Raw genomic sequence first — 21,511 nt, forward strand, 5'->3', positions numbered from 1 at the left:
ATTTTATTCTATTTTGAGACACAGTCTGGCTCTGTCACCCAGGCTGGAGTGCAGTGGCACAATCTCACAGTACAACCTTCACCTCTTGGGCTCAAGCCTTCTTCTCACCTCAGCCTTCCGAGTAGCTAGGACTATGGGCACACACCAACACACCCAGCTAATTTTTGTATTTTTTGTAAAGATGGGGTTTTTTGTAAAGATGTTGCCCAGGCTAGTCTTGAACTCCTGAGCTCGAGTGATCCAGCTGCCTCAGTCTCCCAAAGTGCTGGGATTACACGCCCCAAAGTGACCTTCTGGTCTTCCCTTTCAAATCTTTTTGACTCCACCTTCAAGGCTTATCCAGAATCTGGCTACTTCTCACCATGTTCACTGCTACTACTCTTGTTGAAGCCATCATAAGCTCTAACTTGAATAATTCAATAGCCTTCTAAAAAGAAATATGATTATACTCCTATAATTATTCACCCTTTTGGTTCCCCTAACCCCATAGCTTAACCTAGTCTCAGTATAGAAACCAGAGTTAGGCTTTAGAAACTTTTAACTCTTCCTCTTAATACTTTTCCAATGGTGTTCCAACTCACTCAGAATAAAAGACAAATCTTTTTATTATGACCTTCAAAGCCTTCCATAATCACTCTGCTATCTCCTTGACAGCATCTCCCTAGAACTTTCACCTTTGTTCACTCTGCTTCAGCCACACTGGGCTTCAGCTGTTCCTCAAGCATGCCAGGTGCACGCCCATCTCAGGGTCTCAGTATTTGTTCCCTTTACCTAGAATATGCTTCCTCAGAAACTCACATCTCATTCCCTTTCCTTTTCTCTTTTAGGAATATTTCCTCTTTTAGGATATTTCCTCAAATATCATCTGTTTAGTAAGACTCTTCCTGACAATGCTATTTCAAATTACACCTACTCCTGCACTCCCTAACCCCCTTTCCTGCTTTCCAAAGCACTTGTTACCATGTAACCCACAATACCTTTATTCATTTGATTTATTGTATTTTTCTATCATAACAAGTTTTAAGAGTATTTTTGTGTTTATTTTCATCGTTAGATTCTCAATTCTCAAATAACATAGGAAGTAATAAATATTTTTCAGTTATAAAATCAAATTCACTATTTTATTAACACGGGAAGCCAGGAAAACCAGTAGTACAAAACAGAGAATTAAGAATCATATCCTATTTCACTTAACATAATGTCCTCCAGTTCTATCTATGTGGCTACAAATGACAGGAGTTCATTCTTTTTTATGGCTCAATAATATTCAATTGTGTATATATACCATATTTTCTTTATCCATTAATCCATTACTGGATACTTAGGTTCCATATCTTGGCTATTGTTAGCCCCCTCACCCCAGGGCTCACTACAATTATTCAAACTAAAATTATTCAGATACTAAGCCTGTTCACCCTGCTTTACCCATCCACTTGCATAGCAACCACAATAAAAGCTCTTGCTCACATTTTCCTCCCACTGTCCTCTGCCTCCTGAGACACAGCCTAGCTCCCCTGAGTGCCCTTCTCCCACCACCGTGTGATGCGCCCTTCCTCTTAGAAACTGTAACTGTTTTCTCAATGGAAGTCATCTTGATCTGTTGGTCTCATCATACCTGAATAATGAAACTTACATTTTAAATTAGAGGCCTCAATATTACTCTGATATCAAAACTAGACAAAGACACTACAAGAAAACGACAGGCAATGTCTCTTGAGTATGAATGCAATCATCTTCAACAAAATGCTAGCAAACAGAATCTAACAGGTAAAAAGAATTATAGGACAAGTGCAGTGGCTCACACCTGTAATCCCAGCACTTTTTGAGGCAGAGGCAGGTGGATCACTTGAGGTCAGGAGTTCGAGACCAGCCTGGCCAACATGGTGAAACCCTGTCTCTACTGAAAATGCAAAAAATTAGCTGGGCATGGTGGCAGGTGCCTGCTGTCCCAGCTACTTGGGAGGCTGAGGCAGGGGGAATCACTTGAACCCAGAGGTAGAGGTTGCAGTGAGCCAACCTCCTAAACCCACTCCATCCCTACATCCTAACCCTTTGGTCAAGTTCACCGATGGCCTGCACTTGGCTAAATTCAAGCTCACACCACTGCACTGCAGCCTGGATGACAGAGTGAAACTCTGACTAAAAAAAAATTATAAACCATGATCAATTGGCACTTATCCCAAGAATGTAAGGTTGGTTAAACATCCAAAAATCAATTAATGTAATACACCATATCAATAGAATAAAGAGCAAGAACCACATAATCACCCCAATAGATGCAGACAGAGCATTTAATAAAATTCAACACCTTTTCATGATAAAAATCACTTGACAAACTAATAGAAGAGAAATTGCTCAACCTGATAAAGGATATCTATGAAAAACCCACAGTTAACATCATACTGAATAGTAAAAATCACCTATTTTTAAGGCAACATCTAATACAATTGGAAATTACCCTATGGCCCATAAATCCCATCCATGGGTTATATGCCCCATAGAAAGATACACTATTCCATGTGGGTATATAGCACTGCAGCAATATTCCTTGGAAACGAAGTGTGTGTGCAGCAATGGAGGTGCACATTCCTTCTTATTCAGTCTTTCCTCTATTGGTGCACATGCACTTTGTTTCCAAGGAACATTCGTGGGGGATGTTCATGGCCTCGAATACCATACAGTCAATACAGTGGACCAAAGCAAAGCAGTAGACTTGGAGTGATTTCAGTGAAGTTTTCTGCATGGGAAATACCAGATGCAGGAAAATGTGAATATACCATTTTGTAAATGGTATATTCACATTTTTAAAATATAATGCACTATCATATATTTACACATACATGATAGAATTTATAATTTATTTACAAAATGGTATATTTATAAATATAATAAATTATAAATTTATAATTATGTAAATAAATTATAAATTCTATCATGTATGTGTAAATATATGATAGTGCATTATATATAAGGTGTATGAATATGAATATATATATAAACAGGGATATATATATATATGTGCATACACCTAGACATAAGTACATAAGTGTGTCATTATATGAGCATAGAGAAAACTGTGGAGGAATATATACTAGATCACTTATATAGATTAGTGGGGGCAGTGAGAGTCGTTAGGGATAGGAAGGAGAAAGGGAAATAAGCAAAAAATAAAACAACTACCTTTCAAGTTTGGTAGGTTTGGTTTGCTCCTGTCAGTAATTACTGTTTTCAGTTTATTTTCTGGGACACAATTTATTGTTGCAGCCACACTTAGGAAAAAGTATGCTTTAACAAAATAAAACTTATTTAAGAGATGCGGTTGGCCAATTGTAACCAGAATGGCAGGTAAGCCTTTATTTCTTAATTCATCGATTGCCTAAAAAATGGAAAAAAGGAAAAAGAGCAAATTAGAGAAATATTTTTTTCAGGTATTATTAGCTTCATTCTTTTGCAGTCCACATTTGGTGTTGGATGAAGGGATATAGGGCTGGGCATGGGATATTATAAATGGGAGTTCTATTGAGAGAGACATGTAACATCAGAACCATCTCAACAGTTCAACAATGCTTCTGTAGTTCCCCACCAATTTCTGACCTGTGCCTCATGAGGCCAGCTCTGCCATCGTGGCTGAGTAAACCTGGTGCTCAGAGTGAAGGATGGGATACTTTAACAAAACAGACAAACTGAAAGCTCATTAGCCACGCCACACACATCGGCCACTCTCCTTTGTGTGAGTAATCAGAGCTACCACGACAGGAAAAGGAAAAGATGGGCAGACAAGCAATCTCCCCACCCTGCTTAGAGTCCATGGTCAATCATTAGAACCCCTTCCCGTATACACCCTCAACTCCCTGGGCCCTCACCTAAGCAAACACACTTCCTCAGCAAAATCACAGCTCCTACTCTGAAATCCAACTCTGAGCCCTCTTAGGGCCTGCATCCCTGTGGTGGATAAGGGCTGGAGAAAATCAGGCAAACCACACAAATAGTCCCATGTGAAGTACCCAACCAAACCTCAGCGCTGCCTGATAATATTTTGATATTTTGCCAGTCCGTTCACTTTCTCTTTCTTAAACAATCATTTTACATCTTTCTTTCCTCTAAATTCTAACCCTTCCTTCCCTGTTCTCTTCCCAGCCAGTGACCTTGCTTCCTCCACTGCACTAGGAAAACTTGAGCAGTCAGAGTAGAGCATACTTCATCTGTTTCACACACCTGAGTATCTGCCCTCCACGGCTCTACCTTCCTTTCCGCTACCCAAGGTTGGCATCACCATTTAGGCCATCATTCCTTCCTCCAATGGCCTACTCAGCCATTCTTTCCTACATCATAAATATGCCACTCTCTACAGAAACATTCCTATCAGCACACAGCCATGCTTCATCTCCTCCATTTTAATAATCCAAAAACTCTCTATATCCCAACTTCCCTATCCAGCCACTAACCTGTTCTTTGCTCCCCTTCACAGCAACACTCTGAAAGAATTCTAGTTTCTCTCCTTTCATTTGCTCCTAAACCCATTCCATCTCTACATCCTAGCCCTTTGGTCAAGTTCACTGATGGCCTGCACTTGGCTAAATCCAATGTTCAACTATCAGTCTTCTGATCTGATGTCATTACTTTATATGCCAATTAAACTGTCACATGTCATCAACTGTAAAATGCATTCTGATTTCAGAGACATTAAATGTAAAAAAAAAATTCATGTTTAAGACTCAGTGAATTATTATACTTGATTCATCATCAAAATTTGATACTACTGATCACTCACTATCCGAACATGCTTTCTCCTCTTGGCTTTCAGGCCACCACACTCCCTTGGTTTCCTTCTTCCCCTACTGGCCTCTCCTTTTCTGTCTTCTTTAGCAAAATCGCAGCTCCTACTGAACCAACTTGCTGGTTCCTCTTCTTCTGCTATACCTCTTAATATTGGACTGTCCTGGAACCCAGTGCTCTTCTTTCTCCTCACTCCCTCCCCTTAGGTGATCTTAATCAGGTTCATGGTTTTAGGTTCATCCGAAGGCTGATGAAATCACAGCTTCTCTGTAGCTCCAACCTCTCTTCTGAACTCCAAATTCACAGAATCAACTTCTGACTCAACTCTTCCACTTGGATGCCTAACAGGTATCTCAAACTCAACATCTCTTAACTCATTATCTCCAGCACACACACAGACACACAAAATGTAAGTTCTTTGAGGTTTGGGAATTTGTACTGTGATTGACCGATGTATTTGATTGACAGCATCAGAACAGTACCTGGCACATGGTGGGCTCAAGGAATTAGGAAAAGTAATCCCTTTATGGCATAAATCCATCAGGACATACTTCTGCTCAAAAGTCTCCAATGGCTCTTCATTTTGCTCAGATAACAGCCTAGTTACAATGGCCCTACAATCCCTTCACAATTTGACCTCTCTAACCTTATCTCCTACTGCTCCCCATCATTCACCCAGCTCTAGCCACACTGGCTTAGATGTCCCTCACCAAGCTAGGTGATCTTGACTCAGGGCCTTTGTACTTACCTTTCCTTCTTTTTAGATTGTTCCTTCTCCAGATTTTATATGACTTGCACCTTTAGCTGTTACAGGTCTATTCACAAAAGCCACTTCAGTGAAGACTAACCTGATTACCCCATTTAAAATTACCATCTCCAACATAGCCCCATGCTCCCAATTCACTTTATGCATAGCTCCATTTATTTTATCCCATAGCATGGTTCTCCTTCTAATGAACTATATAACTTACATATTTATTATATATTTACTTATATATCATGGTTATTACTAGTCTTACCCATTAAAATACAAGCTCCATAAGAGCTTAGAGTTTGTCTGTTTTGTTGATTGACTAATGTTGATTGACAGCATCAGAACTAATGTTGGTTAGCAGCCTATTGCCTTGCACACAATAGACTCTTGATTTTATTTGTAGAATTAATACATAAGGCAGATGTTGGGGCTATCTATTCTGGGGAGAAAAAAAAGAAAAACTATTTGCCTTTTGTAAACAAAAAAAATTCCATTGTTTGGAAGAGCTTGAAGCATGAAACTTCAGATTGGTTGGGAGAAGGTTTCTCTTCTCTTTTCTCTCCACAGCAAACAGTGATTTAATGAGCCTTGACAATTACATACAAACACTTGAGGATCAAAAGAAGATTAATTAGTAATACTATTTAACACTCCCTTCTTTCCCTTTATGTTAAAAAAAAAAACCATAAAGCGTAATCTGAAGAGTCTTAAGCAGACTAACAGTACTGTTTTAACTAATTAGCTAATAGAAACTGAGTGTCCATTATACTGTTAGTCTCTTTTTGCATAAGAAGAAATCATCAGACAGACATTCTTTTTATACCAAAAACTGCTCCCTAAGGAAGTATTTTAGGATGCCCTGGCATTTAAGATGGGAAAGAAATAAATATTCTTAGACATCCCAAGGTCTTGGAACACTAAAATGAAATATGAATATGTATTTCTATCTTCCTAATATGAGTTCAGGCAAATTGCTTATAAATTAAAACAAATTTTTAGGAAAAAGAAAAAAACAATGAATCATCTGAAGGATAATTAAAAGTGAACTCTGTGGAATAAAATGCACAGTAATAGAAAAGTAATAAGATTACATTTAATAAAAGTTAGATATATTCCTATTAAAATTATGGAAGACAAAAATAAAGCAATTTTGAGGAAAATCTCTCAAAATTATTTAATTAAAAATATATATCTTGCTTAATGCTGTTCCTAGCAGTTAAAAAAATAAAAAGCACGTGTATCTATCTGCATTAACTGAAACCTGGTTCTATGAACTCCTTCTCCATCCATAGCCCCCCTTTAACAATGGTTGTGCCACAGCTCTTCTGCTCTCACATTTTCTAGGAGAGACAGACTGTCAATACCCCTAAGGTTTTTTTAAATTATTATTTCAAGACATTCACATACTACTATTCACATATTTAGATGGGCAGTCGAATCCTCTCTTGGTAAAATATACTGGATAACCAGAGGAGCTGCTTATGAAATGTCAAATGAAAACATTCCAAACCACTGACTGACAGACAATCTCAGTGCTAGGAAAAAATAATATGAGTGAAAACTATTGTATATGTGGGCGATGGCAAAATACAGAAAATCCTTTTCTTACAAAGTCAGCCATTACATTCTAGGTAATCAAGATGAATATTAAGTTTAGAGATCCCTGGCACAGCCAGATGAACAAACTAAATACACATCTATAGTTGAGAAATAGGATCAGTAATGGCTATTTGCCCAACCTGAAAACCAGATCAGTTTGATCCAGTCCTACCTCTAATCTCAGAATTTTGAGATAAAACCTCATTACTAAAAATAGAAAAGAAGGCCAGGAGGTAGCTCATGCCTGTAAACATTCCAGCACTTTGGGGGTCCAAGGAGGGTAGATTGCTTGAGCCCAGGAGTTTGATACCAGGCTGGACAACATGATGAGACCCCATCTCTACAAAAAAATACAAAAATGAGCCAAGTATGATGGCACATTCCTGTGTTCATAACTACTCAGGAGTTTGAGATGGGAGGATCACCTGAGTTCCAGGAGGTCGAGGTTACAGTGAGCCATGATAGTGCTACTGCCCTCCAGCTTGGGTGACAGAGTGAAACCCTGTCTCAAAATATATATATATATATATATATATATATATAATATAGCAGATTTTCAGAATCAAAGATTATATCAGCCACATAGATTAGAATGACTCAAAAATTATCCACACTTAGGAAAACATGTTTATAAAATATTATTATCCTTACCTGCATATTTTCTTTACTGGTAAGAGGTTTTCCTGAGTCAAATGATTGAAATAGCTGTCAAAATACAAAATAGTAACAGCAAGAACTAGATTTTTTGAGTATTCTTTTAAATAAAACATTTAATGTGTTCTAAAATAATTTTAATTATCATTTTTATTGAAAAAGTAATACATGCTCTAGTCAGAAAAGATGTAGTATAAAGTAAAAATCACACATAAGTCAACTTCCTTTAAGAAATACAATGTAGAGTCGTTTTTCCTACTTCTTTTTGATGCACTTTTTAAATTAAAAAAATAGATTTATATTCCATGTTCACTAATATTACATCATAATTTTCTTCCCATACCGTTATTTGTAAACTTCAGTCTAACTAGTAGGTGATATTCTATCCCATGAATGTAGCCTAATAACCTCCTTCGTATTGTTGGACATCTCAGGGAGCTACTTCCCCATCATTATTCCATCATTCAGCCCTAGTTTAAATAACACTGATGACTATCTTGTCTATATTTCTGATTACTGCCTTAGGATAGATTCCTAGAAGCAGAATTTCTGGGTCAAGAGATATGAATATACTGAGAAAATTGAAAGAGTCTGGCTCAACTTACACTCCTACCCACATTGTATGAAAATGTCAGAATTATTGCACTATTAACAACATTGAGCATTATCACTTAAAAACATCTTTACCCATTTGAGATAAAATTGTATGGCTATTCAGAATAAATATTTTTGGTTGTTTTTTTCCCCTTTTTTTGGTGTATTACTTGTTATCATATTTGGCTCTAAATATAATGTTGCATTGGGAAACATTTAGATTATTTGCCACAGGAGACTGACATGTCCAGTAGGATGCATCTCTCTTGGTACAGAAGGCCCTTTTTAAAAGTTCCCATTGGTAAAATTCAACAGTGATGCCCTCTGCCCCTCCCTCATTCCCCTTGGTCACCAGGAAGTCGCCAACAACTTCCATGAACAGGCTGCTCACAGGTAGATGTACTGTGAGCAGTACCTGTACCTCTTTGCCTGGCCATAATAATGTTCAGGAAAGGCTAGAAGTGCAGGGAACAAATCTTACCAAATAATAACAGACGTGTTCTACCCAGTCTCTCTGAGAGCCCCGGTTACACACATGAGTGACCTTCTCATTCTGCTCTCTGGATTGGTTTTCCCCACTTCCCAATCTAGCTTTCTCACTTGCTCACCTTACTTCCTTGAATCACTTCCCAAAGACACTATTGTTCCCAAATCCTAGTCTCAGGATGTGCTTTTGAGGGAACACCCCCAAAACAATACATCGCAGATAGCTTTTATTGAAAAAGTATTGGTAAGTGTTTAAAAATTTTTTCCCTTCTTTGAAGATATTCTTTATTACCCATAATACATTGAAAAATGAGTAAATGAATCCAAGGGGAAATCCTTGGTGGTATAAATTAAAGAGAGTTTAATAAAGGGACTATAGATCTGGTGATAAGAGCGGAATCCCAATATGAGTATAATGTTAAAAAATAGAATTTTGTTAAAGGCCTGTGAAAAGTTCAATAGTAATCTGTAGGATTTTTTCAGTTATTTCTTTTACAAGTGAAACTTAATTCATTAATCCCTTCTTTAAATAACTAGCCCGCAGCTTAATAATATTGGCACCTATTTTAATTATAAATCCTGAATGCATTTCCTCTTTTAATTACACTTTTTAAATTCCCAACTGAAGCTGGAAAGTTGCAAATTAACTTTGAGAATACAAAATCTGAAGTCAGAATCTATTGGGAGATAGATTCACCCACACATTTATCTTATGAAAATGTGTTGATAAAAATGGAGTTTGGAATCTACATGTAAAAATTAGTTTCTGACCTTTTGTTTATTTGTTCCAGTGAAAGCAGTGACCATTGAAAAGTCTCTCTTGTTTCTCATCCTACCCAACTGGTTTCCCTTTTCTTCTCATCCTCCTGGACTCTAAATGTGAGTGACCCTAATGTTTAGCCCTCCGACTTCTGCTTTTCTCTATCTGCCTCATCTCCAGCTGACTTCATCCTGCTCCGTGATTTTAAATCTCTCTTGTAATGTTCCCAAATTTGTCCCTGCAACCCCAACCTCTCCCCTGAATTCCAGACCCTATATGATCTGCACCTACCCATGCAGTGTCTCCACCTGGATGTCTTCTGGGAATCTCATACTTAACATGTTCAACCCCTACCTGGAGCAGTATTCCCCATCTCAGTATATGAAAACATCTTCCTACCAGTTGCTCAGGGTGAACATTCTTCCTTGTCTCCTTTCTCTTACATCCTGCATCCAAACCATCATCAGCAAATGCAGCCGGCTGAACCTTCACAACACATCCAGAACAGGACTGCTGTTCACTGTCGTCACCACTACCACAATCACTATCATGCCACACTCAGAATATCTGCAACAGCCTCCTAACTAGTCTCCCAGTGTATACCCCTGCCCACCCACAGCCTCCTTCCCAAATAGCAGACAGTGTCCTTTCATATTTAATTCCTATCATGTCACTTCTCTGCTCAAAACTCTGCAGTTTCCCATCTCATTTAGAAGAAATTCCAGTCCTTATCAAGCCCTATAAGGTCTTACATGATCTGACTCCTAGGTCCCTTCTCCTCCTCTTCCTCCTCCTCCTCATTGCAGCCTCACTTTTCCTACTTGGTTTTCCTCAACCACATCTTGCAAGCATCCCTTTTAGAACCTCCGCCCTTGCAGTTCCTCCTACTTGGAAGTTTGTTCCCTCAGATCTTTCCATGGCTCACTTCCCTCAAAACTTGCTTATTACAGAGATTCTCCAAACCACCCTGAATACAACAGCACCCTATTGCCCTGGTCATTCTCCATCCCCTCAACTCTTCTTGATTATCCTTGACAGTCATGTATCACCACCTGACATATATGTATGTGCTTAACTTATTTAGTGTTTGTCTTTCTCACTGGACTGTAAGCTCCAGGGAAGCAAGAGCCCCCCTATTGTCTTTCAACTGCTCTATCCCCATGCCTGGAATGGCACCTGTATTCAGTAAGCACTCAAAAAATATTTTTCAACTAATTAAAGTGTAATTAACTGAAGAGGAAGCAAGAAAATGTTGCTAATTTAATCCAGGTAAGAAGATGATTAATTTATGCCACAGAAAATGAGCAGAACAGTCAACCATCTGACTCCAGTCTCTCTCTCTTCCCCTATTCTGTGTGTATCTATCGATCGATCAATCGATCACACAGATATATGCATATATATGGATGTATATACATACATACCCATGTGCATGTGTGTATCCTATTGCCTAATACACATCCCTCTTGGGACCTTCTGTGCATAGTCTCACACCATATTACAATAAATTATAATGCTATAGCAGTCATATGGAATAATAAGCAGGTACATTTTAGGGGAATACTCTGAAGTAATGATCATACTATATGTAAATATAATGTCAGCTTATGTTAGTGATTTTCAAGCCATATAGCTCATTCCCCAGGTTGCTTTAGGTCCTCCAAATCTGAATCCAACCAGTTGGTATTGTGCCTATCAGTCTCACTCCTCACACACACACTCTCTCCCAGGCAAACCGACTTGCTACCTTCTCCCATTTCCTTTGTTGCTGGTCTGGGAGGGTCCAAGCATCTGCCTAAAGCATGATCACCCAGTGATTCCCAGATCAACATGAAGACCAAAACAGAGGAAAATAACAGCTCACTCTGATTTAATTTATGCTTTAAACGTCAACTCCAGTATTCATTTTCAAGGGTGCTTCAATTACCCAGTTTATAAATGCAAATTAAACAAGCCAGGTAAAACTATCTCCTAAAATCAACAAAGGTTAGACAATATGGAGGAATGTTCTCTCCTCACAGAAATCAGAAGAAATTTGAACACATTCTTAGCACTTCAGTATAAAGTATGAAAATCAAAGTGATCCAAATAAGATATAAGGAAAGACTATTTTGATTAAAAGTATTAACCAGAAATTATAATGTTAGACCCAAAATCTAAGTAGTAGTGGCTGATGGATGTGCCTAGTGAGACTGCCCATGGTAACTATAATAAAAAGTAACATGCAGCATCCTGAGCCAGAATTTGATTGCAAAAATCTACTCCAAAACTATGCTTCCTCCCTCATGACACCCTTCCAACCCAGACAAATGAAACTTCATAAAGTCCTCATGTTAGTTGTAACCAGGCTTAACAAAGAGGTCTAGAATACTGGAGATTGTAAATATACTTTCACAGGAGTGTTCCCTACATTTTAGGAATGTATCCCTCACAGGCAAAGAAATTGCTTTGAATCAAATTGTCAGGTTACCTTCATTTTTCCAGCAGCTTTATAGCCTGCAGGTATTGAACAAGGCATGTTTTTTCCATAGAAAATCTGGGATATCTCATAAAAGGCTTCAGAAAAGAATCTCAAATCTATAAGGACTTCTATCTGTAAAGGAAAGGAAACAATGAGATATTTAATTAAACAATTTGTTTTACTTAGAAAATAAAAGTATAGAGAAAATCATCAACTTTCTGAGATCCAAAGTTTCTGCTTAATGTTGGTAATACATTATGAATTAATGTTTACTAGACACAGCGGAGGGAGATGCATGTGTCTATGTGTATCCCCATTTACATGTGCAATGGACCAAGAAGCTAACAACAGCAGGCGGCTGTTCAAAACAATGGACATTTATCAGATGCTGTTTACTTCATCAGAGGCAAACATAGCGTATTAATACATTTATAATATGATAGCTATACAAAAGTTTTTAAAAATGAATTTTTTGTTCCCATTACTAAGTATAGCTTAAAAGAAAAACAAAACAAAAGCACTCCTAATGTTCTCCAGTGCAGCGAGAAAAGTCAAACTGGCAGACTAACTCCACAACGTATCAACATACAGACAACTAGTAATTTTATTTTTAACTTTTATTTTAGGTTCAGGGGTACACATGCAGGTTTGTTATATAGGTAAATTGCACGTCATAGGGGTTTGGTATACTGATTATTTCATCACCTGGGTAATAAGTATAATGCAGGAGAACAGGGTCTGGAGGCAAGGAACCTAAGGCCATCTCACGCCAACTTCCTCCAACTAAATTGAAAGGACAACCCTAACTTTCCATGCCTAAGTAACAAAAGGACCAGAGGCTACTCCCTTTGCAAATCTCCATCCTTTCTGTGCAGTAGATGGGAAACTGATTGTCTGCAACAAATTAACTGATTGCAGGAAAGTCGTCATTTGCTTACAAGTATAACTTTGTAACTTCACCCTGCTTTTTTGCAACCAATCAGATATTTGCACAGGTGTGTGACCTTTAACTTCACTTCAGCCACTGGTTGGCTGCTTTCTGCAACTAATCAGACAAATTGTGGGCTACCACTTCATTTACCTGGGGTGAGCATGAAGTGGCCAATGGGAAATGTCTAGGGGGTATTTGGAACCAAGAAGATTCTGTATCCGGGCCCTTGAGCCGCTGCTCAGGCCCGCTCCCACACTGTGGAGTACACTTTCATTTTCAATAAATCCCTGCTTCCATTTTTTTGTTATGTCATTCTTTCTTTGCTTTGCTGGGTGCTTTGTCCAATTCTTTGTTGAAAATGCCAAGAACCTGCACAATTTGCAGTCATGACCCACTATTGGTGACAAGTATAGTACCCAAGAGTTAGCTTTTTGGTCCTCACCCTCCTCTCACCCTGCACCCTCAAGCAGGCCCCAGTGTCTATTGTTCCCTTCTTTGTGTTCATGTGTCCTTAATGTTTAGTTCCTGCTTATAAGTGAGAATATGCGGTATTTGGTTTTCTGTTCCTGTGTTAGTCTGCTTAGGATAATAGCCTGCTCAGCTCCGGGCAGGTTGCTGCAAAGAACATGATCTCATTCTATGACTGCGTATTATTGCATGGTGTGTATGTACCACATTTTCTTTATCTAGTCTACCGATGATAGGCATTTAGGTTTATTTCATGTCTTTGCTATTGTGAATAGTGCTGCAATGAACAATTTTCCTACCCATAATTAATGGCCACTGTCAATTTTAAATATATATATTTAACAATATTAATCAATTGACAGCTATACATTTTATAATGTATAGAATACAATCCAGCAGGATCATCAATCTGAAAATTATAGAACAAGAGTTATTATTTAAACACATGCATTCATTCAACCTATTTATGGAGCACCTCATATGTACAAGCCCTTTTGGCGGTTATGTTCCATTGGGATGCATGTTTAGCTAACTTTCAGTGACATCTGAAGATATATACAACATACAAAGGGATACAGGGCACTCACAAATGCTATTTTCAAGACTGTGGTCAGGAAGGAATTCTCTGTGAAGGAGACCTTCAAGAGAAGATTTGGGAAGGGCGTAAAAGAAGACAGACATGAAAATCTGCTAAAGGGACCTTAGGATAGAGGCCATATGGCAGGACTCAGGGAGCACGGGGAGGAGGTCAGGAGGTGAGTGTGAATGCTGGCCACGAAAGGTCAAGTAGAACCTGAAGACCAGAGAAGGGACTTTGCATGTTATTCCCTGTGTGATAAGGAGTTATTAGAGAGTTTTAAACAGGATAGGGCCCTAACCTGACTTAAGTTTTGAAAGCCATCTGGTGACTTTGTAGAGAATAGAGAAGGGTAAATGTGGAAGCAGAGAATAAAGTACAAAATTAGATTAACATGTAAATATATAACATAGGAAAAGAAAACTCCATTTATCTTCAGCATGTCCACCCATCGTACTCTGTTTCCAATTTATTATTATCTTAGGAATCTCAAGAGTGTGTGAATTTTAAAGAAATAAAAATGTGAGCTAGTGGGAAATAGGATACATAATAACTGAAAAATAAAATATAAAATTCAGGAAAATATTTTTAAAAAGAAAGAGAAAATTGCTTGTCTATTGAGTTGCATACTTTGGTCCTTGCCCAAGACACCTTGGGCTCTAATCTCCCCAGTGCCATATAATATCAAAGGAGGCTCTGGGGGAGACACACAAACTCTGTCAGGTTTCTAAATGACCATTTTTCTCATTATCCCTAAGAGGAAACACTTCCCCATATCTGCATGTAGTTAGTTTCCTTGAGTCTTGACTATACGATTGCTGTACATGGACTCTCTCTGGCTTCAGTTTATCATACCAATCTGACCATTTGAAAAAGCAACTGAGTAAATAATGGACATATATTTTCAGAGGTGACCAACACTGCAAACACAAACAAGCCAGATAGCAAAAAGAACTACCCACAAATCAACCGCTCACTCACACAAGTACAGACCCATTGGTACCCTTCCTAGGTTTGATATGTTAAGAGTGATAAATCTTTCAAGATGTTAGCAGTTCTAAAGTAAAGCCAGGCCAGCTGATCATGAAAAGGTCTTAAAGCTTTCCCTGAAAGACTCTAGGGCACTACAGAAACTTCAGAGTGTGATCTACTGCTCTTTGATTTGTCAAAAAGCACCATTGTGTGTTATTTCCCGACTATGACTTTTCTCTCTTCCCACTCCCTGGCCCCAGTTTACTTCAGAAAGGTCAGGCAGACTCTGCTCACACAGGCTGTCATCCCTTCCTCTCACTTGTTCTCTTCCATTGCTTCTGTCAAAACCCTAGTCTGGCTTTTCAATCCTATCAAGCCAGTAAGATCCCAGTTCTCCGTATACTCCTGACACTGCTACCAGATACCAGATACCAGATATGATGTCATTCTCCTGATCCAAATTCCATAATTAATTAATTATAGAAAATAATAAGATTCTATATAAATTTGATAATTAATTCTCCAACCCAGTTCTCCAGAATTGAGTCCACAGTTCTTCTCTGGTTTTTATGCTACTCTAGGACAAAAACAGCTACCAAGTGCTAACAATAGGATTTTTTAAAAAGTCATCTAACCACTTTGTTCCAGATTATGTCTTTTAGTGCCCCTCTAGATCTCCTCTTGATGAGTTATGATCACTGCAACCATTTCATGCTTCTTGCCTCTTAATGACAGACCAGATTGTATGTGTTACAAAATTTGGATATTACAATCTCTTCATTTCTCTCATGGCTCAACCTCCACATTACATCTCTTCAGAGCTGGGAATTCAAGACTAGGTCCCTGGTATTCTCAATGTCATCAACCTCTGGTAGTCTCATGTTATCTTCTACAACCTGCCTACTCAAAACCTCTGCTCTAGTGTAACTGAACCACCCGCCACGTAAACCAGTCAGCACTTTCTCACCTCTCTATCTTTCACACTACTAAGAAATGTTCCCTTTTTCCTCTCTCCTGCTCCATTAATTCTACTGTTTCAAGCCTAAATCTTACCTACTTAGTGAAACCTAAAGACTCAAATTCATTTTTTCCTCTTTCAAACTCCTGGAGACAGCGTTCATCACACTCACTTGGAAATGAAAGAGTGGCAGGTGCCAACATTATGGTCTTGGGTATACATCCTGTCTTTTGTTTTAGTTTTCATTTCCTTATAAGCAAGGACCATTGGCTACATTTCTTTGATTGAAGTTACTAACATGGTGCTTTTAAATAGGAAGTACTCAATAAATGTTGTTGTAGAGTTAAATCAATAAATATCTGCCAAGTATTTTCTAGGTGAGTCACCACTAAACACTATAAAAAGTGGACAGTAGGCACTTGATAAATGTCTGCAGATTTTAAATTCAATAGTTAATTACTGAATTTCAACTATGTGAATGTATTACTCAAAACACTACAGGGAATTAAAAGATGAATAAGATACAGATCCTAGCGTCAAGAATTTTGCAATATTGAAGAGAACATTATCTTTTGTAAAAGAGAGAAAAGTTATATGCAGTTTCTTTTAAAAGTGTTGGAATTCAAAAGCAAGAGAACTCATAAGAGTTCAGTAACTTAGGGTGATTCAGAAATTTTCATGGTCAGTAACAAATTATTTATTCCCAGGTTAAAATCACTAACAGCACCAGAATTCTGCTTAATTTCTTTACTTAGAAATAGAATGCAATGGTGTTGAACAATGAGAACACATGGACACAGCACACACTGGGGTCTGTGCGGGGGGAAACAGCGGATGGACAGTGGTGGGTAGGGAGTTGGGGAGGGATAACATAGGGAGAAATGCCAGATATAGGTGATGGGGAGGAAGGCAGCAAACCACACTGCCATGTGTGTACCTATGCAACACTCTTACATGTTCTTCACATGTACCCCAGAACCTAAAATGCAATAAATAAATAAATATAAATAAATAGAATGCAATGAACTATTTGGGTCTGAAAACATAGGCCCCAGGGCAGGGTTTAGATAGAAGAGCAATTCAAATGGAAATCTAATTTTCCCTTATTAGAAAATGGAAGAAATTTGGAGACAAAAGGTAGAGGGTATTTCCACAAAAGCGGAAGTATGCATGAAGCCAGTGGTGTGTTGGAGCCCACTCACTCCAAATTGCAAGAGCTGATTGTGCACATCTTGTCCCCTATTCCATCGTTAGTGATGTCTAGTTGGTAGCCTGAAGTCAGACATAGTGGGAATATTCACACCATGGACAGAAATTGCAAATGCCACAGATGAAAGTTTTGAGGTTTTTTAGAGCCAATTGTGACACTGACCAGCCCAAAGCTGATTGCTCCATTCAATCAGAGGCAAAAGCAGGAGATGATGGCCAAGAAAGATTTTAAGCTCAAGAAAGCCGAATGTTCTATATTAAATTGTTTGTTTTGCCTCAACTTAAATTTCTCTGTCTTCCTAATTTTTAGTAAAGTCCACTATAGAAAAAAGAGTGAATATATGGTATGTGTATGTGTATGTGCAAAATATAACATAGGGTTGAATTCCATATTAGAGTTGAGGAGGTACAGAACCGGAAGCACATTTGTTGGATATTGAGATGATCCGTGTACAAAACAAACTCAACAGAAGTGGGAGCTGGCAACACAGGTGATTAGGAAAGAGGGCAGAGAGAACAAGGTGCTTCCCACTCCACGTGGTGTTCAAGCCAATCACACATGAATCTCAAAAGCAGAGACTCTTAACTGACTTCTGGATTACAGAAATTTTTTTTTTTTACAGATTTTTTTTAAATTTAGCATCTGATCTTGTCAATTCAATTGCCTGTGCATTGAAAAATTATTGTGTACCATGATATCCATAAAGGTCCTTAGGAATAAATTCACAGAAACTTCAGAAAACTGGTTCAGTTGGTCTTCACCAGGAATCCAGTCTCTCAGAAGCGGTGATTTCCAGGCCAATTGGTGTTGGGTGAGCTTTATTTCCATGTTCCTGTTTCTGTTCCATGTTCCTCACTTTACTGTGGCCCAAGCATAAAATAATCTACACCTTTCTAACTGGCTCTTTCTCATACTTTATTATAATAATGGGCAAGTTATTTCTTTTATCAGTATAATGCCATGTTGTTATCAGTGTGTTATTATGAGTCCTAGAATCAAACTAATATATGACAATACCCCTAATAGTTCAAGAATATCAACTGTCTTAAAAGCTTGTAACATACCTTGAGGATTCTTGCTTCTAGATTTCTGATTAAGTCTTGACAAATTCCAGAAACAAAATATTGGTACAATGCAAGGAGAGGCAGAACCTATGAAAAGAAAAACACTCTTTGTTATATATTTTATCAAAGTAATAACCTAATAATCGAATTTAGCCAAATATTAAATATAGGATATGTTATATATTGATTTACTTTCCATGCTAGGAAACTACACTGTTGGATATAAGCGAAATGCTCTACCTAGCACATGCTTCATAAGTTTATCAGAACTTTAAGAAGCTATCAGAGATTCACAATTCCCAGTAGATGCCATTTGGTACCCCAAACCTAGGCTGCTCATCTCTTTAAGCAAGAAGAGGTTAAAATCTAATCAATTATCTTCCTTGAAAAGAATTAACTCAACATAGAACACATGAATCACTGTGGCCTGTGGAAAAATTCTAGCAAATGACCTACCAAATAACTGTAAAACGTAAAGCAAAGAAAGTTAATCTATGCCCCCTAACTGGATCCTATGTATTTGTTTCAATGCCAGCTGCTTTTTGTCTTAGAATTTTTCTACCAACAAAAAATATTTATAACATGCCTATTATGTGTTAGGCACTGTTGAATGAGAACAAAATCTAACAAATTCCTGCCTTCACATAGCATATATTCTACCGATTAAAACCCAAGCTTACTCTTCACATAATATTTTTATTTTCCTAGAATTTCACCCCAAAGTTCAACTGCTCTTGAAGTTTCATGGATATATGTGAAGGCTTATAGATGATCAATATTTCAATTGGCCCAACTACGATCCATCCTGAGAAAGATGTGGTGAGGACAGTTTTGCCTAACATTGGAACAGCTCCTGATCTCAGGTCAAACTGGAAGCTCAGTTCGTGCAACTGTAGCCTGCCCTGCCAAAGGAAAATAGAGGAGAAAGGAGATTGGGATCCCCATTAGTTAGCAAATTACTTCCCATAGCTCCACAGCTCTGGGTCACAGAGCAAATTTTATGTTCAAGGGAAGTCCCCTTAGCCACTGGGATTCTTCTGGAGAAGGTTAATATAATACAAAATGGAAACTGTTTATTTCTTGCAATTTCAGCTGTGGAACCTCTAATTGTCAGTCAACTGGCAGCTGCTAATAGCAACAGCTTTTTAAAAAGATTAGAACTGGTCTTAAATGATTTCAAACATAATACAATACATTTTTCTATAATTACGCCCTACGAACATAACACAATACCTTTTTCCACAATTAATGTAGCACAAAACATTAAGAATTGGCGATTAACTCTGAGATTGTTTCTTTTCTTTAGTGAGAAATAAAAACACACCATTTTATTGCTGCCAATTGCTCAATTATTCAGAAAAACATTCTCAATTTCTTCAGCTTTAGAGGGGAAAAAACCTCATTTCTTTTCCAGCACAGTGATATGTATTATATATGAATATGACTAGGCAGCTAAAGGTTACCCAGGGGATGGAACTATTTCTTCAACCCAGAAATGAATCCCTTTAACAGTGAGAGGAGCACCATTTTGTTATTTTTTAAAAATAAACAATTTCTCACCAAGTCTGTCAAGTGTTAAATGCACTTATCAATCTCTTTACTTTAACACATGGTTTTACAAGTTATCAGTTCATATCAGGGGGCAATAAATATTTTCAATTTAAAGAGAGATCTGAATTTGGAAGAACAAATATGCCAAGAGAATAGAAAACAATGTATAGGGGGAAAAGTAAGTAGGTATGAAAATCGTGGAGGAAAGGGAAAGAAGCAGAAAAAGAGAAAGAATAGATGTAAAGAAGCAAAGGGGGAAAAGAGATACAAGATAACAGAGAGAAGAACATAAAGAAAGAAAAAAGACAAAATAGTGGAGGAAAATATAAAATGAACAATTCTAATAGAACGTACTAGTTTTTTTTTAATGCAACCAGCTTCAAATTTATGACCTATACTGTGATTTCTTTCCTCAAAGGAAAGGAGAGCTGTATTTGGATTTTTTATTGCCTAGGACATTAAGAAATGTCTATCTTTTATCTACTTAGAATCTATTTTTCTCTTAGAGGCACCCTTGACAGAGAAAATACAAGACACATAAAGATTTTGTATTTTCTCAATACAATATTGAGATAATTGTATTATCTCAATAAAGAACCGCTCTCATAGTTTTGGGATTGATATAACCTGAACAACTTAATGCAGTGGGTTCCAAGTACACTAGACTTCTGTGTTTGAGATCAGTGATGCATTCTGATCAATTTCACTAACCATCTTAAGAAAAAAAAATATAAAGTAACACAGTAAAAGGAGAAAAAATCAAATAGACTGCTTTTGTATCCAAAATGCAAAGAAAGAATATTAATTCATACATTTAGTTGAAGTATAAGTAAGAATCCTACATACATAGAGTTTAAAAATTAAACAGTAATTGATCAAAATAACATTAGCGAAATGTGAAAAGTATGAGGTGAGTGGAGCAAAATATCCCAGTGATAAATATGTGTTGATTTTACAAATTACTTACTATTAGGTTTTGCCTAACAAAGTGCAGTTCACGTATAATGTAATACAGACTTGCAATTACAGAGCAAATGTCAGCCCTGTATCTATCTGAGAAGAGTTCGATGCCTGGGAGAAGTTGAGTGATTTCATATTGAGCATAGCAACGTTCCGCTTTGGGATGTGGAAGTGTGGTTCTAAGCAAACCCTGAAAATGAAAAAAAAAAAAAAAGTGAAATAAAAAGCTATAGATTCCATTTTCAATAATGAAGCAAAAAAGATAAATACATGTATTGCTTTCTAAAATGCTTAGTGAATGCCTAGCACACTGTACTTTGTAAGAAATGGTACTTATTTATATTATCAACATTACAGGTTCCAAATGCTTTTATCACTCCAGATGGGCTTTTAAAATTCCATGGTAGTTGGATGCTTATTATTTTCAAAGAAATTATCATTATATTAAATTATCTTTTGTTGAGGGTCAATTCTATGTTAAGCACTGCTGGTAAATTCTTTATAAACATTATCTCATTTAATGTTAGTTTAACCTACTCTTAGAAGGAAGGATTATTATCTCACAAATGATATAATTGAGGCTTAAACAAGTTATCTGAAGTCACATAGCTAATGATGGCAGAAAGGAGATTCAAAGTCACACCTGTTTAGCTAAAAAAAATCAATGTTCTTTCCACTATACCAAGCTGTAAGTGGAGGAAATGACTACTTGCTTCAGAAGTCTAAATCAGGCAGA

At 37.4% G+C, this 21,511-nt stretch overlaps 1 protein-coding gene across 2 annotated transcripts in view; it reads right to left on the reverse strand.

Annotated features, from left to right (window-relative positions):
• Nucleotides 1-21,511, reverse strand: part of CFAP54 (cilia and flagella associated protein 54) — a 355,515-nt gene that overhangs the window by 162,151 nt on the left and 171,853 nt on the right. For both annotated transcript variants that reach the window (XM_064376848.1, XM_064376847.1), the window contains 5 exons: nucleotides 20,783-20,965; nucleotides 18,265-18,351; nucleotides 12,094-12,216; nucleotides 7,781-7,834; nucleotides 3,181-3,376 (listed from right to left, as the gene is read on the reverse strand). In XM_064376848.1, the coding sequence (XP_064232918.1) occupies nucleotides 3,181-3,376; nucleotides 7,781-7,834; nucleotides 12,094-12,216; nucleotides 18,265-18,351; nucleotides 20,783-20,965 (643 nt within the window). The remainder of the gene's footprint in view (nucleotides 1-3,180; nucleotides 3,377-7,780; nucleotides 7,835-12,093; nucleotides 12,217-18,264; nucleotides 18,352-20,782; nucleotides 20,966-21,511) is intronic.

Source organism: Aotus nancymaae, unplaced genomic scaffold (assembly GCF_030222135.1).
Source record: "Aotus nancymaae isolate 86718 unplaced genomic scaffold, 86718_ANA_hifiasm-v0.15.2.pri h1tg000016l, whole genome shotgun sequence".
NCBI classification, from domain to species: Eukaryota; Metazoa; Chordata; class Mammalia; order Primates; family Aotidae; genus Aotus; species Aotus nancymaae.